Source organism: Chiloscyllium punctatum, chromosome 39, assembly GCF_047496795.1.
Source record: "Chiloscyllium punctatum isolate Juve2018m chromosome 39, sChiPun1.3, whole genome shotgun sequence".
In the NCBI taxonomy this organism is placed as follows: Eukaryota; Metazoa; Chordata; class Chondrichthyes; order Orectolobiformes; family Hemiscylliidae; genus Chiloscyllium; species Chiloscyllium punctatum.
This window is the reverse complement of record NC_092777.1, coordinates 28,873,756-28,898,428: the sequence shown is the minus strand read 5'-3', so window position 1 is coordinate 28,898,428 and position 24,673 is coordinate 28,873,756. Positions and strand designations below refer to the sequence as shown.

Sequence of the window (24,673 nt, the reverse complement as noted above, 5' to 3'; positions counted from 1 at the left end):
CGGGTGTCCCAGAGGTGTTCTCTGAAACGTTCCGCAAGTAGGCGGCCTGTCTCCCCAGTATAGAGGAGGCCACATCGGGTGCAGCGGATGCAGTAAATGATGTGTGTGGAGGTGCAGGTGAATTTTTGGCGGATATGGAAGGACCCCTTGGGGCCTTGGAGGGAAGTGAGGGGGGAGGTGTGGGCGCAAGATTTGCATTTCTTGCGGTTGCAGGGGAAGGTGCCGGCATACCCCCCACCAACCCAACCTCCACTCTCTCTCTCTCTCATGCTGTCTCAGAGGCTGCTGTCCCTTTTTGTCTCCCATCATTTGTGACACTGCTGACCCTGCTGTCTCTTGTGCTGCTTCAGAAGCTGCTGATCCCGTACTCTGCTGCCTTTTAAGAAATTCATTATATTCATGATCTTGAGGTCATTTCTCAACTTGTTGAATACACTGAAACCTGGTCTCCATGACTCTAGAACACAGCATAAAGCTCACTGGAGGTCTTGTGGCACACAAGGTGTAACATCCCCATCTCTGAACCATGTGCTCTGGTTTAAAAGCTCACCATTGACAGAGAGAGGTTCTCAGCTGTTAAAGAGAACACTAGCAGCTGGCAATGACTGACTTCAGACGCCCCAAAGTGAAGTGTCACTTCACCACAAGCTGCGATGACGCTGCTCGAAGAAACCATCACTCACCGGAACCCCGCCTCCCGCGCCTGCGCACTGCCCTCCGCCCGCTCAGGCGCTGAATGGACACCTATCCCGAGCGGCTTGGGGGAGGGAGGAGGGGTCCTGAGGGCGTAAACAAAGGTCACGTGGTCCGGAAGTCGTTGTCAATGGCGGAGCGGAGGGAAGGATGATGCGGCAGGTGAGGGAGAGAGAAAAGGGGAGGGGAAGAAGAAGAAGAAAAAAGAAAAGAAAAGAAAAGAAAGAAAGAGAGAAGCAAAGATGGATTGATAGACAGACAGAGGGGGGAGGGATAGACGGGAGAAGGAGAAGGAGAAGGATGTAAGGATAGAGGGAGAGAGAAAGCGAGAGTGGGGAGAGATATGGCGAGAAGGATGAAAGAGGAGGAAGATAGAGTGATGGTGGAGGGGACAGAGGGAGGTGAAGGTCCTGGAGACACAGAGACCACCCATCTCTCCTCCCCAGGACCATGTTCCCCTGTTACCTCCAAGGGGCCCTGATCTCTGACAAACCCCACCCTCCTCACTCAACCCCCACCCTCCTCACTCAACCCCCACCCTCCTGCCTCACTCACTTCTCTCTCCCTCTCCCCACTGCAGGAATCCAGTGATGATGCGGAGGACGTTTCGCTTTTTGATGCTGATGATGAAGGACAGAGAAAGTCCAAAAAGAAGAGGATCCGGTAATACTGAGGGGGTGGGATTCTAAAGTTCATATTTGGGTCAGTGGATTCACATCAACCTCAGTGTTTGCTTCTTGGATGTCATTGTCATTGACCTGTCATCAGCATGAGAGATAGGAACAGGGGTGGCTGTTCAGCCCTTGGGTCTGTTCCACCATTCCTGGCTGATCCAATGTTCTTCTTGTCTGCTTTCCAGCCCTTTCCCCGTCATCCCAGATTCCTCCACTGATCAAGATTGGTCTGAAAGTGGACTGGTTAAGTGAATAAGTTCACAATACAAGATTCTTTGTGTTTGGTACCTTAGCAGGGAACCTTAATATTTGCCCTGCTCAATGCAGAAAATGCACCTATTTCCTCCTTTATGGTATTATCAATGCAAAGGGAATTCATATTTTATGTTCATCAGATATATGAGAAAAACAATTTTCCAGAGTTTACAATGGAAACCAGTACTGGTTTTTTGATAATTGGCCCTACACAGGGCACAGTTTTGCTGGGGGTGGGGTGGGGTGGGGTGGGGTGGGATGGGAGTAAAAGCCTTGCATATTTTTATAGAGCTGTACATTTTCTCACTGTTCTGCACTGTGAGTGCACAGTTAATTTATCAAACTAGTTATAGCCTCTTCATTGGAGAATGTTAGTTTCAACTTCTAAATGTCAAGCTTTTAAAAGTACCTTTCCATATATATTAACATAAGGTTACAAGTGGGGGTGTTTGCTGATTGTGCAATATTCAGCGCTGTCCATTAGATGCTGATGTTGTTTGACATTTATGTTGAGTCTTGTAGATTCATCAAGTTTTAGGTATGCTTGGTTATGCTCCTGATGTGTCTTCCTGTACTGTTCATTGAACCAAGGGTTTATTACCCCAGTTTGGTGGTAATGGTAGAGTGTGGACCGTGACGTTGCGGATTGTAGTTAAATATAAATGCTGCTGCTAATAGCCCCTCATGTCCAATGGATGCCTAGTTTTGAGTTGGCTGTAGTTGTTCAGAAATTTATTCCACTTAGCACAGTGGTAGTGCCACATGACCTCAGTATGAACATGGGACTTTGTCTCCATGAGGATAGTAAGGTAGTCACTCTTACAGATACCACCATGAACAGATGTATCTGGAGCAGGTAGGTCAATGAGCACAAGGTCAAATTGTTAGCTCCCCCACCACCTGCCACAGTCTAACAGCCGTGTCCTTTAGGGCAGCACAGTGGCTAAGTGGTTAGCACTGCTGCCTCACAGCACCAGGGACTCTGGTTCGATTCTCACCTTTGGTGACAGTCTGTGTGGAGTTTGCGCATTCTCCCCATGTCTGCGGGGGTTTCCTCCGGCTACTCCGGTTTCCTCCCAGAATCCAAAGATGTGCAGGTCAGGTGAATTGGCCACGCTAAATTGCCCAAAGTGTTAGGTGCATTAGTCAGGGGTAAATGAAGGGTGGGGGGGGATTACTCTTCAGAGTGTCAGTGTGGACTTGTTAGGCCAAATGGCCTGTTTCCATACTATAGGGAATTTAATCTAAAACTCAGCCAGTTTGGTCAGTAGTGGAGCTACTGAGCAACTCTTGGTTATGAACATTGAAATCCCTTGCTCATGGTAGGGTCGATTTCCCCCACACCACAATCAGGCTTTGTCCATAGTGGTGTTCTACATGGAAGAATACTGATTCATCAGTCAGTGGTACTGTGTAGAAGAGGTTGTCTTGCCAATGTTTGACTTGATGCTATGAGGTTTCTTAGGATCTGGAGAAAATGTTAAGGATTCCCAGGCATTTTCATCCTGATTCTTTACACCATGTTGCCACCTCTGCTGATTCTTCTTGCCATTCAGACAGGGCATATGCAGGGGCAGCTGTGCCTACCACACTGTAAGGTATGACTCCATGAAAGTTGCTGTCAGGCTGTTCTTTGACTAGTCTGTGAGGCAGCTCTTCAGGTTTTGGCCCTGGACCCCAGATGTTGGTAAAGAGGACTTTGCAGGGTTGATAGGGCTTGCGTGTGCCTTTGTTTTATCCAGTGCCCGTGTTGAACAGTTGAAGCATCTGACATCCATTTCTTAATTGCTCTTTTTGTAGTGGTTTGATAAAAGTGCGTGTCCATTTCAGAGGGCTGCAGTATGGAGTCACAAGGAGGTCAAACCAGATAAGGACAGATTGCTTTCTCACATAGACATTAGTGAGCCAGAAGGGTTTTAGTAACAAACATTAATAGTTTCATGGTCATAATCACTAGCCTTTAGTTTAAAATATATTAATTAAATTCAAATTCCAACCATGTCCTCAGAACCTTGGCCTCTGAACTGCAAGTCAATGATACTACTGCCATCCCGTTGCCTCCCCCCAAACCTGAAAACATTTTGTTTCTTTTGTCTTTGGTTATCTTCCTAATGTATTTCAGCAACAAAGCTTTGATTATTTTTGCTTAAATTTGTCATTGGCTCTCATTGGTTTGGCTTGTGTGATCAGCCAGTGGCAATTTTGCATGTGCAAAGTCATGAAATTTTGACTCAGCTGCAAAATGTAATTGCTAAATAAATATTTAAATGAAGTTCATTGTCATGCTTTTGAATTCTGAGGCGTTTCCTATTATAAATCACTTGTTGCGGATAACTGTGAGCTTGTAGCTGGTGATGTCTTCTCTCAATCTATTCTGAATGAAATGAGTTCAATTATTGTTGGTAGCACTGGATTATGGAATCACCCCAGTGTCTGACTTCAGAGTGGGAGAGGGTGCAGAGATGTCATGAGAGAACACAATCGGATGCCAGAACAAAGTGGAGTGATCTTTGGAGGAAGGAATCTACTTTTTCTTTGCAGTGGAGTTGGGTCAAGATTTTCACCTTGCAAACTTCGGTACAAAATTGTTTGGCCTTTGTATTCATGTTGAACTTTATGTGAAAGTGTATACAAAGTGGTTATTATTATACTCAAACAATCAAAGTAGTGAAAATGCAATGAACTTTATTTAAATATTTACTTTAAATGCAATGAACTTCCTAATATTGAACCTGATTATAAGTATCCTGTATTACTTACAGTAGAAACTTCTCTGCAAACTTACTCTGTCAAAAAATTAAACTGTTTGTGTTGCAATATGTAAGGCTTCAGCACAGTGTGAAAGAAGCCTTTTCGCTTGGAGCAATGGATGTTTTCTAGAGATTAAGTGTTGCTGTTTAAAGTCCAAATGTGCTATAATTGGGTTTGCTCTCTCGTGCTCTCTGTGCATTCCGTGTTCCTCAGTTGGACCTTTCGAAGTCACTATCCTCTTGTGTTCTTCAGCATTCACTTTAAGCTGGTGAAAAGAAGAAATGTGATGTTTGTTGGAGAGTGCAGTTACTCTTTGAGGGGGCAGCAGGTTTGAGACTGATTTCCTATAAGGTACTTTATGTTCCATAATTAGACTTTTCATTTAGGAAACTATGTAAAGACGATGTATTAGTATTTCCTCTATTTTTGGACTCCATCCACAAAAAAGAAGATCCTGCTTTAAACTAAAGAGATGGCTGCAACTTTAAACATTATGTTTACTGGGACACATTGGGGTGTATACAATGTTCCATTTTTCCTGAAACAGCAAAAGCACAAGCAGATACTAAGGAGCCAATGGGTTCTTAGCTGAAGGAAATCTACTGGACAACAGTGTTCTGTTTGACTCCTGGTGACCATGGCTTGTTGGAGGCCAGTGCAGCCATATAATCTGCAAAGAAAAAGCACGAGAAAATCTCCCTCTGTTTCACTCTCATATGGAGATATTGGGAAGTCTCTAACAACAGCTAGCTGTCTTCCAGTCCATCTTCGACTGAAGGAGGAATAAAACTTCTCTAAAGACAGTGAAAGGATGAATTCTCAACCAGTGAACAAAAAAGAGCATCTTCAACTTCATCTCATCAGTAAAGAACTAAAATAGAATAGAAAGCAGTTCATTGAATCCTTTGATCCAGACTGGTACTATCAAACTATCTTTCTCTAATTTAGTTTTTTGTTTTCTTGTGTTTGTGAGGCAGATTTTAAAGATGGGACAGAGTTTAAGTTTGAGTTACAACTAAGCAATTCCTATTTCCTAATTGTCATCGGTTAAAGACAATTTGTATGTAATAAACAACTATTTTCTTGTTAAGTTCAGAAAATTGGTGTGTATTTTCTTTTGAACATGAGTTTGTTGGTCAGGTACGCTGGACACTTTGGATAGTTTGTTTAAACCTCACAGTTGTGATAAACCTCGGAATAGTGAAGCTCAGTTTCCAGAAAACTATCCCAGAGAGTGATGACAAAGACTATGAGAGATTTATTCATGATAAATTAACAAAATACTTTCATTATAAAATGAGTTTGTTGGAAACTGCTACTTGGATTCCAAGTTAAAAGATTTAATGTTGTACAGATACTCTGTCTATGATATTTGTGCTATCTTACCTGTCTAAAGAATGGAACTATTAAAGGATTTTAATACAAATATAGGGGTAATGTTACGAGGTAGCTGTGTCATCTAATAAAGGTGTCTGTGAGAAAAAAGGAACTCCTGAAAACCAAAAGGGTAGGCATTAAGAAAAATTATTTTCACCCCGATTCATCTCTCTCAGTAGTTGCTGTGTTCTTAACTTAATTTTCACTGAAATTCCAGGTAATCTGTACGTCAGTTGATGAATTCAAAAACCCATGTTAACACCATTGCCAGTTAACTTATTGCAATTGACAGTTCGCCTCTTACATTTCCTACATGCAGTGTAAAAACACTGCAGCTACTTGTGGAATGTTTGGAGTCAACGTGCAGGTGTGTTGTGAAATTTTCTCCTTTTTAATACTCTCGCCCACAGCCAAACCCTTCAACAGGGTAACATCAGTTTCTAATTGACAGTATTTTGTATTTGTAACAGTACAACTGTTGAATAAAGGTTTTTTTTAAAATGTCATGAATTATCGCTCATGAATTAGTATTGTGTTGCAGTAATGAATTGTTGGAGATCAGTGGATTTATTTAAAAAAATTTTTTTTTTTTCAAGGCATCCAGTGGCTTGCTTCTTCCACCTGTTTTTCCGGATTAGTGCAATAGTTGTCTACCTTCTCTGTGAATTTCTGAGCAATAGCTTCATTGCCTGCTTTGTGACAATAATATTGCTTCTATCATGTGACTTCTGGACTGTGAAAGTAAGTAACCTTTGGAACATCTTATTTCTTCATTCCCCAGAAGGAAATTGTCTGGTGTGTTCACACACAAGTGTTCAACAAAACAATGTCCCAACTTGATAATTATAAGAAAAATATATTCGAAACACTGTTCAGTAACAATTTCTTTTGGGAGCTAGAAAAAGCCATTTAGTAAAATGTTACTTTTTTTCATTGGTTTTAAGTCTGCAAAACTCATCATATCCCTCAATATTTTCTTTTCACCCAGATGTATGTCTAATTGCAACTGAAACTCACTTATTTGTTTCATTCACTCCATGATTAACTTATTCTTTATGTCAAATGCATTTTTATAAAAGAGTGGGTAAAGTGATTTTTTTTCCCCTCTTCCTATGGGCTTCCTTGTTTTTAATCTTTCATGGTGTTTAAATCTTATTTTGCCATTCTCATACTTGCTTTCAGGCTAGTGTGACTTTTTTGTCTGGATATTAATGGAATAGATGATATGTGGCCTGAATTGGAGATCATAGTGGCATCTGAGGTCTCATGAATGTTTGGTCCAATAGCTTTGTCTTTTTCATTAACTAATTATAGGAATGATATAATGCCGAAAGAAGTCATTTGGCCCATTGAGTCTACACTGAAGCGCATTCCACCCAAACCAACCTCCCAACCCTATCCCCATGTCCTGCATTTACCATGACTAATCCACCTATCCTGCATCTCCCTGGGCACTACAGGGCAACTTAGCATGTCCAATCCACCTAACAAGCACATCTTTGGATTGTAGAAGGAAATGCATACAGATATGGGGAGAAAATTAAAGGGTGTCACGGGGCTGAGTTGAGTATGGTTGCCATTACGAAAGAGAGAGTGCTAGAAAAGTTAAAAAGTCTTAAAATTGATAAATCTCCTGGCCCCGATGGGATACACCCTAGAGTTCTGAGAGAGGTTGCTGAGGAAATAGCAGAGGCATTGGTTGAGATCTTTCAAGAGTCACTGGAGTCAGGAAAGGTCCTGGATGATTGGAAGATGGCTGTAGTAACCCCCTTGTTCAAGAAAGGATCAAGGCAAAAGATGGAAAATTATAGGCCAATCAGCTTAACCTCGGTTGTTGGTAAAATTCTAGAATCCATCATTAAGGATGAGGTTTCTAAATTCTTGGAAGAGCAGAGTCTTGTTAGAACAAGTCAACATGGATTTAGTAAAGGGAGGTCATGCCTGACAAACCTGTTGGAATTTTTTGAAGAGGTGACAAGTAGGTTAGACCAGGGAAACCCAGTGGATGTGGTCTATCTAGACTTTCAAAAGGCCTTTGATAAGGTGCCATACGGGAGGCTGCTGAGCAAGGTGAGGGCCCATGGTGTTCGAGGTGAGCTGCTGGGATGGATTGAGGATTGGCTGTCTAACAGAAGGCAGAGAGTTGGGATAAAAGGTTCTTTTTCAGAATGGCAGCCGGTGACGAGCGGTGTCCCGCAGGGTTCGGTGCTGGGGCCACAGCTGTTCGCATTATATATTAATGATTTGGATGAGGGAACCGGGGGCATTCTAGCGAAGTTTGCCGATGATACGAAGTTAGGTGGACAGGCAGGTAGTACTGAGGAAGTGGGGAGGCTACAGAAGGATCTAGACAGGTTGGGAGAGTGGTCCAGGAAATGGCTGATGGAATTTAACGTGAGCAAGTGCGAGGTCTTGCACTTTGGCAAAAAGAATAAAAGCATGGACTACTTTCTAAATGGTGAGAAAATTAATAAAGCCAAAGCACAAAGGGATCTGGGAGTGCTAGTCGAGGATTCTCTAAAGGTAAACATGCAGGTTGAGTCTGTGATTAAGAAAGCGAATGCAATGTTGTCTCTTATCTCAAGAGGGTTGGAATATAAAAGCAGAGATGTACTACTAAGACTTTATAAAGCTCTGGTTAGGCCCATTTGGAATACTGTGTCCAGTTTTGGTCCCCACACCTCAGGAAGGACATACTGGCACTGGAACGTGTCCAGCGGAGATTCTCACGGATGATCCCTGGAATGACAGGTCTAGCATATGAGGAACGGCTGAGGATACTGGGATTGTATTCGTTGGAGTTTAGAAGATTAAGGGGAGATCTAATAGAGACGTACAAAATAATACATGGCTTGGAAAAGGTGGATGCTAGGAAATTGTTTCTGTTAGGCGAGGAGACTAGGACCCGTGGACACAGCCTTAGAATTAGAGGGGGTCATTTCAGAACGGAAATGCGGAGACATTTCTTCAGCCAGAGAGTGGTGGGCCTGTGGAATTCATTGCCACGGAGTGCAGTGGAAGCCGGGACGCTAAATGTCTTCAAGGCCGAGATTGATAGGTTCTTGTTGTCTAGAGGAATTAAGGGCTACGGGGAGAACGCTGGTAAGTGGAGCTGAAATGCGCATCAGCCATGATTGAATGGCGGAGTGGACTCGATGGGCCGAATGGCCTTACTTCCACTCCTATGTCTTATGGTCTTATTAACACGCAAACTCCATATAGACAGTCATCCGAGGCTAGGATTGAACCTGGGTCCCTGCACTATGAAGCAGCAGTACTGACAACTGCCACCATGCTGCCTTATAATGTGAGCAGTGAGTTTTAGTTTTGCTGTCATAAGGATACAATGACTAGGATTTCACAGTTATAATGACAGTAAAATTGACACTGTTCGCTGCAATTACCGTGCAAAGCTCTGGATATTACTACTGCTGTCCTCTGGATGTGAATCTTAGAAATCAACTGAATTGGTGTAATTTCTAGTTTGTAGGCTCTAATCTCACTGTAGTAGCGGTCCAAATAATCTAACTGCTTGCATTAGATCTGACAAAATGTAAACAGAATGACAAGTTTGAATTGCTGCTGACCAGTCTCTCTGACCCTAAAAAAACCCAACTTTTTATATTTAAAAATATTTGCATTTACTATGGAATAGAGAAAATTTTGTGGATCTCTTAAAAACATTTTTTGACCTTATCCCTGTGTGTCTCAATCTTCATTTACATTTCTGTAAAACTGAAAAGTGAGGGAAAGAACCTGAGAGTTCTGCACTGTGATTGGCTGCTTATTCTAGTTGGTATCATTGATCTTGATGCCAGAATGAAATTAACATGAGAACAGGTTAAATTTCCTTCATTGGGTTCCCTAAATGTTTGTCGGGAGCATTTTTAAAGCTTATCTGAAAATGTTGTTACTTTCACCCAGATTTTGTGTTCAGCAGCATAGTTCAGATGTAACCATTTTGCTGTAAGTTTGTTGCTGTCCAGTATATTAAGTTGAGTTTTATTTATCTATACTAAGTAGTAACATGAATTCAAATTCCATGCAGTTTTTAACTAAATTAATGTGTTTTGTTTGTTACCTACTATTTGAAGTACGCTGTACAATTTACAAATGACTCTGAACATTGCTACTACATATTTGAATTGATGAACTGTGTTTTAAATCTTTGAGATAAATCTGAAAGGTACATTCAACTTAAAAAATACATTTTTATGTGTGATATAGAAATTTTATTATGCTTGTGCACTATATATTAATGTGCAGACACACTCTTCCAATGATCCTGCACTGTTTGTTTGTATTTCTGGTCCAGAATATCACTGGTAGATTACTAGTGGGGTTACGCTGGTGGAACCAGGTTGATGATGATGGAAAGAGTCACTGGGTCTTTGAGGCGAAGAAGGTATGAACAAAAGTTGATTCTTTTATTTAGAGGAGAACAAAAAGTGTGTGTGTGTGTGTATAGCGTGTATCTGTAAACCACAGTTGTTGTTTTTATAGAGAAACGTATTTGGTGAAGTATAGAACTGGGATCCAATCTTCCCAAAGCTTCATTAGGAGAATGGGTAGATGGGCCTGATGAGCCTGCTGTACCACTCGTTACATGGCTGGTCTTGACTTTACTTCTAATTTCCTGTTCCATATATTCACTGACAGAGTATCCTTAACCTCCGGGGGTAGAGAATTACGAAGATTCGCAGCCCTTTTGAGTGAAGAAAATTACCTTGGTCCTAAATAATCAACCCCTTATTCTGAATCAATGACTCTGTGTTCTAGATTCCTCAAGCATTAGAAACAATCTCTGTGCCTGGCCTATCCAGCTCCTTCCAAATCATGTATGTTCCATTGAGATCATCTCTTATTCTTCTAAACACCAGAGGAAATAGACCCAATTTACCCATTCTCGACATACTTGACCCACTCATCCCAGACAGCCATATATGGTCCTTTGCTATCGGATTTGAATAGAAGTATTCTTTTCCTAAAAGATACAAATTAAAACTGTAAAACTCTGTACATTAACGTTTAGAGGTTTTATGCCTTTTGCGGAAAAAGAATTCTGCATTTCAATTCTTACGATCAGTGAATAGCTTCTAATTTCTCTACATTATAACTCCTTCTGCCACCTTGTCCATCCACTGTCTATATCATTTTGCAACTTCTGTGTGGTTATCACAACTTGTGTTTCCACCTCACTCTGTATGGTCAACAAACTTGGACATATTGCTTTGTCTCTTTGTGTAAATCTAATATAGATTGTAAATAGCTGAGGCCCTAGCATTTATCCAAGTAGCATTCTACCAGTCACAGCTGTCAACTTGAGAAAGCTGTATTTATTGTTGAGTGTGTTGCTGCAAAAACACAGCAGATCAGGCAGGAAATCCCTGATAAAGGGCTCCGGCCTGAAACGTCAATTTTCCTGCTCCTTGGTTGGTGCCTGACCTGCTGTGCTTTTGCACACACTCTCAACTCTGATCTCCAGCATCTGCAGTCCTCACTGTCTCCTAATGGTCTATATATGATTACTCTTTGTGGCCTGACCTTTTTAGGTCTATTTCCCCATTCTCCCACTTGGCCAGTTGTCTGCTCCTGCCTATGAAATTGGCTTTGTTTTAAGTTTAAATTTCTTGTTTGTGCTTGAAACATTGCTTACAAACCTGTGTGGAATTCAATTGTAATATGATTGCTAGTTTCCAGCAGATGTGTTACTTTTGAGATTGCTAATTAACCCTGTCTCAGTACACAATACTAGACGTAAAATAGCTTTAGCCCTAGTTGTTTCCATAATATATTGCTCCACAAAACTGTCGCAAAAACATTCTGCAAGCTCTTCCAAGTCACCATTGGTGCAGTTTGATTGGTGCAGACTCTGTCAAGCATAAAGTCCTGCATGATTATTCCATTGCTTTTGTTGCACATCAATAATTTCTTGCCTTGCTTTTATTTAGAGTTAAATTAAAAGCAGGCAACCATTAATTCAACCACCTCCACAATACCAATAAACACCCATTTATATGTATTTGTGAAATCTCATTGAATGCCCACTGCCTGCATGGAATTAGTACAACTAGTGTAAATTGATACAACACAATATAATTAATTGTAGTAAGTGCTTTTGTGAGCACATAAGTTGAGACTTGGGCAACATAGATGATACTTCAGGATTCATTATTGATTCCTTTGGTACAGTCTGGTTTACTAGTAGGCTGTGAGCATTGCTATGATGCAAACTTGTCTTCGTTCATTAAAATGGAGAATTTGTATAGGACAAAAAAAAATTCATTAGATGTTTCCATACTAATCGTTCAAATAAATCAATCTAAAAAGACAGCTGTCCACCTGAAAAATAATGAGCATAGCATAGTACTTTTCAACAAATATGTTATGTTAAAAGGCTAAAATGCTTAGGCATAAATTTTAAACTATTTACAGAAATACCTAACTGTAGTTGAAATATGTTAAACCAAGCATGATGTGTACATTCCAAGCATAAGTTGGTTGTGTTGAATTCTGAAAGAAGACGAGAATGTTTAATTACTCTGTTCTAAATTAGAATTTTTCTTTATGATTTTCATAGCCTTCAAGTAAAGGGAAGAGAGTTTCTTCCGAAGCTGAATCCAAAATCTTCTGGTTAGGATTAATCATCTGCCCCATTCTGTGGGTCATTTTTGTCTTCAGCACATTCTTTTCCTTTAAGTTGAAATGGTTGGTAAGTTTTTGAGTGCTGCTTAGTACAATTATGATTTAAATTTTTCTGATAAAAATTATGTTGATAATTTTTAATATATTTGCATGAATGCAAGTACTGCAGATAATTTTCTTTTTTTTTGGATGTTTATAATGCAGAGACAGATTGTTCTACATTTATCACTAAGTATTGCTTTAAATATTTATGCCATTCTAAATTTGGAATGGTAGGGATGGGTGAGGCCAATAATAGATTCATGACAAAACACTACAGCTGCTGGAAATCTGAAACAAACACTGAAATTGGTGGAGATGCCTATCAGATCAGGTAGCATCTGTGCAGAGAGGAACAAAATAATAGTAATGCAAGAGTAGGTGTTATTCTGCTTGCAGTTTTGTGAAATAAATTGTGTAAGGTGTGAATTGTTTTATTTGACATATTTATGGAGTGTTCTTACTGATTTTCTTCCTTTTGGAATAGGCTGTGGTTATCATGGGTGTTACACTTCAAGGATCAAATCTCTATGGTTACATAAAGTGTAAAATAGGAAGTGGGAAAAATCTAACTAGCATGGCTACCTCCTATCTGGGCCGCCAGTTTTTCAAGACGGTGAGTTTATTCTGACACTTGTTGCTTCATGACATTATAATGGGAAGTTTACTGTACTTGTTATATTTAATTAGACTACTAGTTATGACTATTGGTACAACTATTGACGGAGAGCATGAACTTTAAAAAGTACTTTAATTCTTGGTGACTTCCTTAAAGGAATCATAATAACCTTATCATTAATAACCTTAACTTAATAACCTTTCTTTTTCAGAATTTTACTGTAAGAACAAACTAAAATTACCATAATCTAAGCATTACGTAGTAGGTAAGAAAGACAAGGACTGATCAGGGATAGTCAACGTGGCTTTGTACGTGGGAAATAATGTCTCTCAAACTTGATTCAGTTTTTTGGGAAAAGTAACAGAGGATTGAGGGTATAGCAGTGGACGTGATCTATATGGAATTCAATAAGGCATTTGACAAGGTTCTCCATGAGAGACTGGTTAGCAAGGTTAGATCTCATGGAATATAGGGAGAACTAGCCATTTGGATACAGAATTGGCTCAAAGATAGAAGACAGAGGGTGGTGGTGGAGGGTTGTTTTTCAGACAGGAGGCTGTGACCAGTGGAGTGCCACCAGGATCAGTGCTGGGTCCACTACTTTTCATGATTTATATAAATGATTTGGATGGGAGCATAAGAGGTAGAGTTAGTAAGTTTGCAGATGACACCAAAATTGGAAAGGTAGTGGATAGCGAAGAAGGTTACCTCCGATTTACAACAGGATCTTGATCAGATGGGCCAATGGGCTGAGAAGTGACATTAATTCTGATAAATGTGAGGTGCTGCATTTTTGGGAAAGTAAATCTTCGCAGGACTTACATAGTAAGATCCTGGAGAGTGTGGCTGAATAAAGAGGCCTTGGAGTGCAGGTTCATTGCTCCTTGAAAGTGGAGTCACCGAGAGATAGGATAGTGAAGAAGTTGTTTGGTATGCTTTCCTTTATTGGTCAGAGTATTGATTATAGGACTGGGAGGTCATGTTGCAGCTGTACAGGGCAATGGTTAGACCATGTTGGAGTATTGCGTGCAGTTCTGGTCTCCTTTCTATCAGAAGGATGTTGTGAAACTTGAAAGAGTTCAAAAAAGATTTACAAGGATGTTGCCAGGGTTAGAGGATTTGAGCCATAGGGAGAGGCTGAATAGGCTGGGGCTGTTTTCCTTGGAGCGTTGAAGGCTGAGGGGTGACCTTTATAGAGTTATATAAAATCATGAGGGACATGGATAGAATAAATAGACAAAGTCTTTTCCCTGGGGTAGGGGAGTCCAGAACTTGAGAGCATAGGTTTAGGGTAAGAGGGGAAAGATATAAAAGAGACCTAAGGGACAACTTTTTTACGCAGAGGGTGTTACCTGTATTGAATGAGCTGCCAGAGGAAGTGGTGGAGCATGGTACAATTGCAACATTTAAGAGGCATTTGGATGGGTATTGAATAGTAATGGTTTGGAAGGATATGGGCCAAGTGCTGGTAAATGGGACAAGATTAGTTTGGGATATCTGGTCAACTTGGATGAGTTGGACCGATGGGTCTGTTTCCATTTTGTACATCTCTATGATTCTATGACTCTAACGAACTAAGTGTCTAAACTCAAAGCCGCAAAAGAAATAATCTGGGTTAATATGCTGACAGACCAATAATCCTGTATGATGTATACATGTTCCAGTATATGCTCCACAGGATTACAGTCTTTCACAAAGAAAAGTCCAAAATCATTCCCAACTTCCAATGGATTCATATCTTTCTATTTGGCTGTAAAAGGTTGTGTGGCTTAGTTTTCTGAGGATTCAAAAACAGCCTTCAGCAGAAAAGTCCATTCAGGTGATTTCTTATCTCTGCCATGCCAGGATGAATCTCTGCACATGCCTCTTCACCCAGAGGACAAAGTTTCATGAGCCCTTTGCCTGGTATCTCACAGCGAAGAACATTTTCTCTGCCGTGCACGTTCTCGCTTGCTCTCTGCGCTTTCCCTGCTTTCGCTCGCTTTCTGCGCTTCTCTCTCTTTTTCCCCTCCCCCCACTCGCATACTCACTGTGTAAGTCTGCACAAAACAAGAATATTTGCCTCAGTTTGTAAACCTATCCACATTAGATTTAAATGCTCTGTACTTAGTTTTCAGTTGTTAACCATGGCATATGGTTTTCAATAACATTTAACCTGAGTCCCTGCTCTTGTTGTAACCTGGTCTCCTGAGCTTCATCCTGAACAGAGTTAACAGGATGTTAAATGTTTGTTTTCACTTTGCCATTTTACTTTGAATTTAAAGAGAGAGTCCAGTACAGCCATCTCATAAACTTTGCATTTGTGACACCAATGTATACTTTTGTTTAATAACATTTTTGTGCAGCTAAGTTTGCTGGAGTATTTGTAACTTGGGTGATGTAGCAACATTTTATTTTGTTAGTACCTGTTCATTTGGCAGGACAACAGTTACAGCTCAGGAAAATTAAGATAAACTTAAATTCAAAATAAGAATTTCTATCATCGGGTGGTTTAATGAAGCTAGAACCTTTGATGTTTGCTGCCTTGCAATGCACTGTAATTGATACACTAAATGTATTAGAGACTGCACATACGATACATTCCCTTTGTGAATCTGGGTGTTACTGAGTCACAGTAATGCTAAAGTTGAACAAAAGTAGAAAAATTCAAGATCTCACATTGACCAAAAATATTTGTTCTATTAATTTTGAAAATGGTCTCACTTGCTCCCTGCAATCCTTTCTGTTTCCTAGAAGCCACCTGGTCTCTTGTTAAACCTACCTGCAGTCATATCCCTTTCAAACTGTTGCGAGTACTTCTATCACATGGACTGTAGCTCAACATCACTTCTGGGACACCTAAGTTTTTTGGAAATAAGTGCAGGTATTTTAGCAACACCCATAACCCAAGAACCAGTTTTACAAATTTCTCAGTTTTTAAAAAGACGCAGAATCATTCACCTTAACACCCTGATTGAAATCAGCTGCTGTCAACAGTACTGATTTGGTGAATCTTGTTATATGAAACTGGGAAAAAAAAAGTACAGAAATAGACAAAAGGAGATGATGTTGAAGTTGTAATCCAATTTCTTGGTTTTTGTCTGTTTTCATGAAAACTGGTGGTTTGATAACACTTTGAACCATTTTGTTACATTGATTTTTTTTTAAAAAAACACTGATGCAAACATCAGAACCAAGATTGCCATATCACAAATTTTTTACTGTCTGTGCAGTTTGCCCACCTTCATGGATTTAAGGAGCAATGTAAATTGTTTTCTGATGTTGCTCGAGCTTGCAGTGCAGTGGAAAATTTACATTGACAATTTGTTATCCAAAATGTAGCAGATTCCCCAACATGACTCAGCAGAAGATATTTGAAACATTTTTGGTTATAACTGCTTTTAGTTGTTTTCACATTTTGCATGTTTATGCAAGTGCTATTGCAGGGTATAAAAAGGGAAATTTGAGCCACTTACAAAACAGAAAATACAAGGAATTTTTGTTTTTGTTGAAATTATGATGTTTTTTTTCCTTTCTTCTTTTCGTCAGGCCAAAATGTGCTGGACTGTGACAGGTGGACCCTTGTTGTGTTCCTTTTAGGTTTTTTTAATTTCACTCATGGGATGTGGATGTCATTGGCTGGGCCAGCATTTATTGCCCATCCCTAGTTTTGCTAGAGAAGTTAGTGGTGAGCTCCCTTCACTTTCTGATTCTCTGTGAGAGACATCACAGGTGAGCTGGTTCATGACGTTTGTTTTGAGACTTCTTTCCAGATCTTGTCTTGAGGTCAGTGCCATCAAACTTGCTCCCAACAAACCAAAGCATTAAATTAGTTGTGTTATCTGCCCAGCATTACCCGAAGGTTTAAAAAGCCCATGTTATTCTAATGGTTTCCTGTGATTGAACTATCCTCCTTGTATGGTCGTCTTTCATTTAAGGAAGAAGAAACATTGCAAAACCATGGAACTTCGGCTGTGAGGTATTAATTAGCTTGCTAAAAGTAAACTGGTAATGTGGATGCAAATCATTAGAACAGATTATGTTTGATTTCATCATTAATTAACAATTGCTTGATTATGTGCAGTGTCTCAGTGCCATACTTTGGAGGAAAAAAAATTTGTGGGTGTCTTTTTTTTCTGAGCTGCAAATGACCCCCAGCAGGAGGAATTCAAACCACAATTCTTCAATGAGAAGTTTATTACAGTTTGATTTCAGGGTCTGCAGGCCTGACTGTCCACTAGTTTGGTTCTGTTGCTTTGAAAGTGTGCCATTTATACTGATTGGATGTCATTGTAATGCCATGGATGATGCAGGTGCCTATGTCGAATGTAGCAAGAATCCTATTTATCGGATGGGATGTGAGATGGTCTGGTGATTGGCGTCATTAGTGCTGGGTGAAACTTCTAGGAGAAAGTGACAACTGCAGATGCTGGCAATCAGAGTTGAAGAGAGTGTTGCTGGAAAAGCACAGCAGGTCAGGCTGCATCCGAGGAGCAGAAGAGTCAGCATTTCGAACATAAGCCCATCGTCAGGAATCTGATGATTCTTGGAACTTCTACCCTATTGTAACTGCTAGAAACCTTGGCTTAGAATTTTCCTGAGAGTTGAACAGGGCAATTGGATTTGGGATAGCTCTTACCCATCACATTAGCTGTGCCTGATATCCAGGCTTTCAGAAAAGGCTGTTAGGTTTTGATCAGGAGTGGAAACACTGCCTGCTTTTTCTAAAACCCCTCTCGCATACCCACTTTTGCTGAGGTTTGTCCAAGCATCTCCAGTGCTGGGATTATCCAGTCCTAACTCAATGCTGTGCAAGGATGTGGAGTCCTGGTCTGTGTGGCTGAGTATCACAGTGGACAATGCTTTTGATAGACTGAACCATATGGTGAAGTCCAAATTCCACTTTGTACATTATGGGTAAAGTATCTCCACAGGGCAGTGATGTAATGGTATATCACTGGACCAGCAATCCAAAGGCTCAGACTGACACTCTGGATTCCTGGATTCATATCACATCATAGCAGCTGGTGTTAATCCGTCCGGAATAGAAAGCTAATTTCAGCAATGGTGCCCATGGTAACTATCATCATGCATTGTAAAAATCCTTCTGGTTTCCTAGTGCCCTGTAGGAAAGGAAATCTGCCATAGTTGCATGGTCTGGTCTGCATGTGGCTGGTTCTTGAACCTGAAATGGCTGAGTGCTCCTCTAATTGCTGGAGTAATTAGGGATGGGAAACAAATGCTTCCCTTGCAGAGGCAGCCACATACTGTGAAAAGATTTTTAAAATGTGGGAGGATTGCAATAGTTGTTAAAGCTGAAGACATTTTCACTAATAACTACAAGCTGACTGCTTTAAACTGGTTTAATATGGTTGGACAGTTTCGAATTACACCTCTCCAACTCCTGAATCACAAGCTTGACATTATGTTGAGTGGAACAGGTCAAATTAAAATATGCCTTACAACTGTGTTTAGAACTGTTTCAGTGTTGCTGGGATATGATTACAGATGTGGAGATCAAGGTTGCAAATGATAATTTATGAGGAGTATATTTAGATCTATTGCAGCAACGGCAGCCCATTAATCTAGCAGTTACAGTAAATGGTTATTCTCTTACCCAAGGGATTGCACAAGGCCTGTTTCATCTACATAGACAAAGCATAACTGACCTTGACTGGATGCAACATGATGAGTAATATGCAGTTACTTTTGAGAGCTAACCAGGTCAAAAAGATCTGTACAGCGTCTTATGCAAATAATCTGGAGTATGTGCATTGATATCCTAATTCTCAAAACGACACAATAATTGATTTTATCCTGTTATAAGTGGTCCAGTCATTACTGGAGGTCAGCACTACTTATCTGCAGTATTCGCATAAAATGGCTCATAGAACAGTTTTATTTTGCATCTTGTTGCCTGATTGAGGAAATCTCAAAGTGAGTACCTGACAACACCTGATGATTAGAGCTGTAATAGATGGAGACACAGTCTGGTTGAGGTACTTGTGGTGCAGTGGTAATGTCCCTACCTCTGAGCAATGAGGCCTAGGTTTGAGTCTCTCCTGATCCAGAGGTGTGTAGTAACATTCCTGAATAGGTTATTTAGAAAATAGCTGGAGACAGTGTGTGCCAGATTTTGTTGTTTGAATGAAATTTAGGACACACATTTGTGTATTCTCATGAAAATCTGCCACCGAATAAGAAGGATGAATGCTTTTTATTAATTATTCCCAGGACATGGGCATCACAGGCTAGGTCAGTATCACTGTCTTTCCTTAAATCCCCTTGAGAAGGTGGACTGTTGTGACCTTGAACCTCTGTTATAGATAAGAAGGCTACAGGTTTTTTTTTTACCCAATGACCAAAGGAATAGCGATGTAGTTCAAGTCAGGATGGTGTGAGGGGAACTTAGAGGGTGATGTTACAATGCATCTGCTGTCCATTTCTCTCTAGGTGGTGTAGGTTACCGGTTTGGGAGCTGCTGTGAAATGAGCTTTGGTGGATTACTGCAGTGTATCTTCTGGCCATTATAGATTGCTCCAATGTGTATCAGTGGTGAAAGGAGTGAATGCAAACGGTAATGAATAGGATGTTCAGTCAAGCCAACTATCTTGTCCTGGATGGTGTTGAGCTGCTTGTGTTGTTGGAGCTGCACCCATCCAGGAATCGGAGAGAATTCCATCACACTCCTGACTTGTGCCTTGAGGATAGTGAACAGGCTTTGGGGAATTGGGATGTGAAAGACTCTTAGCCTCTCACCTGCACTTGTTAAATTTATGTTGGTAATCCAGTTCCGTTCAATATCTGGTCACTGGTAACCCTCAGTATTTAAGACTCTGCAAGGTTAACACCATTAAACTTCAAAGGGCGATGGTTAGCTTTTGTCTTTTTGGAGATTATCATTGCCTGGCACTTATGTTAGGTTCTTCTCCGGAGGTTTCTCACACAAGCTGCAATTCGTGCACACCAACTTCTGCAAACGTTTTTAAAGTTTAATAAAGCTTGTACAAACTCAGTGACCCCTCTCATACTCTTCGTGGGCATGAAGTCGAGTCAGAAGAGAGACGCCGAACAGAGAAAATTATATCCCCTTTATACGAGTCAGTTGGCAATGCTACAGCTATTGACTCTGTCACTCCCCCATAGTCACATGGCACTCAAGACAGCCCCTAGTCACTCCCTCACAGTCACATGTTACCCAGGTACAATGGCAGGTTGGGAGCATCCTCAGAGATGATGCAAATGCTAATGCCCAAATCCTGGGAAATCGTTATGCTGACGATTTCCTGACTCAGTGTTTTCCCAAGACAATGCAGATGCGACATACCTCTGGGCAGAAAGCATTTCTGGATGGAAGAGATTGAATTATAGTTAACTTGACAATAGCGGGCGAGTAATAGCAAATGACTGTCTGTCTAAATGAAGTGTGAATTACAATGGATGGTCATCCGAATTCTGCATGCGTTTTGTGAGACAGCATGTCTCCTCCACCCACTTCCAGAACGTTCAGCCGTCCAGTCTAACTCTTTAATGTCCAGAAAGATATTCCCATTCAATATTTTAACATTATATTTGCATATTGTGAACGTTACTTGCCATTTAGTCTAAGCCTGGACATTGTCTAGGTCTTGCTGCACACAAACGCACTTGCACCTGTACCTGAGGACTTAGGAATAGTGCTCAACATTTTGTAATAATCAATGACTGAGATGATTAACAACTCCCCAACAACCATCGCCCTTTGTGTCAAGTATGACATTAAATGGGAAGCTTTCATCCCTGATTTCCATTGACTGCAATTTTGTTAAGGCATTCTGTCAAATGCTGCCTCAATTTCACACAGTAACTTGCATCTTAGTTCTTGAGTTCATGTTTGGACCAAAGCTATATCGGAACTTAGTGGCACTGGCTGAACCCAACCTGAGCATTACTGAGCTAATTATCACTTCACAGTGTGATAGTGAAAGTGACTGGTGCTAAAAATACAGAGATTGTATTCTGATTGCTACAATTTGTCCAACCAGCAGTAGAGTGTTTGTTTGAGGAACCTGGCTGATGACTTTCTTTTCTTGTTGGTCATTACAGGCAATGAAGAAAGAAAACCCAGAATCGTAAAAGAAACATAGAGTTTTGGAAAACCAGCTTGATGTGTCTTTTGTATTGTGAATTTTGGAACTCCTTTTGAAGACTTGCATTTTCACATGTTTTTCCCTCTTTAATATTCATTTTGGGAAAATACAAAGATCAGATAAAACTGCAGTCATCTTACAATTTGTAGCTTTTTTTCCTTTCTGTTAATTATGAATCGGAAGCTACTGTTGTCTGTCCTAACTCAAACTGATTTAATTGTGCTCGAGTCTGAAATGAGCAAAATTTAATTTTAGAATAATTCTGATTTTGTTTCTCTTGGTTAATAAAGCATATCCAGGGGAAGATTGGATGAAAGGAGGTGACATCTTAATGTTCCTTGGGGTGGGGGAAAGCTAGCTAAAGTTTTAAACTTTTATAATAAACATCACAATGATATTTTAATGACGGAAATTTTATTTAGAAAATGTGCTTTCTAATAACATGTTAGTCTAAAGAGATCTGTGGAGCATTTAAGCTCTTTAGGGAGAATGTATATACTTAAATAAAGAATATCCTTTATATATGCTTAAAACAGACAGAGGAAAGCAGTTTCCAATTTATAAATCATGGCAATAAGTTCATGTTTAAATGCATGACATGTAATACAGCACAGAAAATGGAAAATATTTGCTTTTTTACAGATGTGATGATGGAAAAATTAAAACAATTTAAATATTTTTGACTGCAATTGAAGCTATTAGATTTAGCTGGGAAATGACCCTCTCAAAGGGCATGAAGTGGAGTTTCAGCTGATGTCTAGCCTAAAGATGAATACCAGATAGTGTAAGTCTGACACAAAAGTAAAGGACTGCAGATGTTGGAAGCCTGGAAGTACTCAGCAGGACAGGTACCATCTGAGGAACAAGATAGAGTCAAGGTTTTAGCTTGGCATGACCATTCATTAGCCAAGCTTATAGCAAGGGGATTTCAGGATGAAAGTTGACTCCTGGAAGAGTCAGAGGCCAAGCCAGTCCCTGTCCTTCAACACCATCTTCCTGGCTGAATCTATCATGGTGAACAATTTCTCCATCAACTCCATGCACTTCCTCCAAATAAGGCGTTACTGTGGGAACCCGCGTGCGTATTGGTTTGGTCTGCCTTTTTACAGAATGTGTGGAATATTCCATAAGTCCTATTCAAGCTTCCTCCCTCATTTCTTTCTCCAGTAGATTTGTGACAGAATTTGTTTTGCCTCCTGTTCTTGTGATGAGCTGAAAAATTTTACTGATTTTCCTAATTCTATCCTTCCTGAACTTTCTTCTGTCTCCATTTCTGGAGATTAGTTGATAACGTATCTTCACAGTGACCATGGACCTGATTTTGGATTTGTTTCCTCACATTCCACTTCCTATAAGGATTTCTCACCCTCCCAATGGACTGAGGTTATCAAAAATACTGACAGGACTATGTTCAATCTATTCTGTGCACTTCCTTTCTCTTCCATTCCTCTCTGTCCCAGAAGCCATAAAAGTAAAGAAAAGCCAAGAGATAGTCTACATGACTTTGCAGCTGGAAGGAAATAGAAATGTGATTGTATATTATTGAAAGGGAATAGGATAGAGGGCATGAGAGATTAGAAACAAAGTCACGGAACAAATGGTAAAGGTAGTGTTAATGGTTGCAGTAAAGAAGCAAAGCAATCGACCCATGTCAGTTAATGGCAGAATGGTAGACAGCTCTGAGAAAAAAACCTACAAGTAAGATTCCAGAGCAAAAGGAACAAATTTGTAAGAATAAAAGGTTGGTGTTTGGTTCTGTTGCTTCTAAACTGCCACTATTGAAATGAACTTTATAAATTGTATATTGTTTAATTGAGTATGTATTGAACGATGAGGGTTTGTTATGCATCAATGATGGTTCGCAGCACTAATTTATGAATGAGGTAGTGAGGCTGGAAGTGGGTCGAACTGTACAAATAGTTTGTACATTAATAGCCTGTTCCTGAACCTTACTGAGCCTACAGCTTAAACAGTCTCCCTCGATCTACCTGAATGAAGAGAGATACTAAGATGAGCCCGTTTCACTTCCTGACATTTATATGAGCAGTTTGGACCCAATGTTAGAAAAGTCAGTTGCACACTCTTAAGAGCACAAGGTACATATATATACTTCTAGCTTAAGGGCAATTCCTCCTCTCCAATGAAATCGATTTCACAAGGGCATCTGTAGTTTGTCTTTTTCACCAGAAGTGATTGAATCTCAGTGAGCTATGCTGTCCTGACACCCACTCAAACAGAAAAATGTATCACCTGATTTAGTGGTTCGACACAAGCCAACTGCCCCCATGAAGCTATTCTGTATGTGAGTTTGGACAACATTATCTGGCAATCAGCTCAGCAAGTAGAAGCAGCCGTCAGATGTAATTAAATCTGACAGGCTCTTGTTCAGTGTTCCCTCTGACTTTTTATTCTTCTGTGCTGTCCTGTGAGGTCCATGCATGGACGTGATTTCAGGAAACTGAAGTCAATCCTATGATTGGCGTCGACTCACTGATCACTGCATAGAACTATACAGCAGCCTTGCAGAGCAGAGGGAGCTTTGCACTCTTTTATGTATTGGTAGTGTTCCTACCTCTGAGCTAGGAGGTCCAGCTTCATGTCCTATTTGCTACAGAGGTGTGTCATAACACGTTTGAACAACTTGTTTAAAAAACATCTTTAATTAAATGACACTTCAGTGTTGTATGGTGGAAGTGCTATTCTGTGGGAGGGTGCTGCCTTTGGCATGCAGGGAACAGTTAACATTTAACCAAGGCACTGCCTGCTTGAAAAATATCCCATACCATTACTTGAAAAGGAATAGCAGAGTCTGCTTCATCACCTGACCAAAATGTGATTTTTTTTTCAACCAATACTATCAAAATGGATGGCCTTGTCATTCACTTTGCTGTTTCTTATATCTTGCTATATCCATATAGCCTGTCAGCAAGTCCAATTCTTAGAAATATTTCTTAGCTATGAAGGATACCATGATAATATTGCTGTACTCAGCTCTGACAAATTGCCAAGTGTGGACTTTTAAAAAGGCTTAACCATCTTCCTTTGCAATGGGCTTCATGCCTGTTGAAGCAGGATAGCAATGCTGCCAGAATACATCTGAGACAAAATGACATTGTGCCATGAAAGATTATTTTGTGCTCATTTTGGACACAAGCATCAGAGTTATTCTGATTGGCATTACCTGCCAATTGTTAGCTGCATTAAGGAAAAGAATTTGCCAGTGAGGTGCCATAAAGTGGACAATAGTGATCAGACGCCCATTTTAACCTTGTCTGATATTCTTTTCCATTATGAGAAAAGCTGAATAAATTGAATGAAGTAATTAGTTAAATATTCAGCTAAAATGTGGATTAACTGATATTAATAACTATTCATGAGATTAATTGTTGTTAAATAATCGCTAGACTGTTCTAATTAAAAGATCAGTCCATGCAGAGACTGCAACAGTGAAAATTCCACTTTAATGAGCCCTGCTTCACTACAAACACTAACGAATGTATTGAACAAAACTA

The 24,673-nt window shown here is 40.2% G+C and overlaps 1 protein-coding gene across 1 annotated transcript; it reads left to right on the top strand.

The window, feature by feature from the left end:
- The first annotated feature begins 749 nt into the window (after positions 1–749).
- tvp23b (trans-golgi network vesicle protein 23 homolog B (S. cerevisiae)) lies at positions 750–22,978 on the top strand. Its single transcript, XM_072558347.1, has 7 exons — positions 750–855; positions 1,274–1,356; positions 6,347–6,491; positions 10,066–10,155; positions 12,331–12,462; positions 12,922–13,050; positions 21,118–22,978. Exons 1-7 carry the CDS (start codon positions 844–846, stop codon positions 21,145–21,147), a joined length of 621 nt encoding a protein of 206 aa, XP_072414448.1. The 5' UTR covers positions 750–843; the 3' UTR covers positions 21,148–22,978.
- The last annotated feature ends 1,695 nt before the right edge of the window (positions 22,979–24,673 follow it).

Excerpts from the sequence above, each read along its gene's own strand:
- tvp23b (XM_072558347.1), top strand. Across the intron at positions 10,156-12,330 it reads GGGTCTTTGAGGCGAAGAAG|CCTTCAAGTAAAGGGAAGAG; the intron begins GTATGAACAAAA and ends TGATTTTCATAG. Across the intron at positions 13,051-21,117 it reads GCCGCCAGTTTTTCAAGACG|GCAATGAAGAAAGAAAACCC; the intron begins GTGAGTTTATTC and ends TGGTCATTACAG.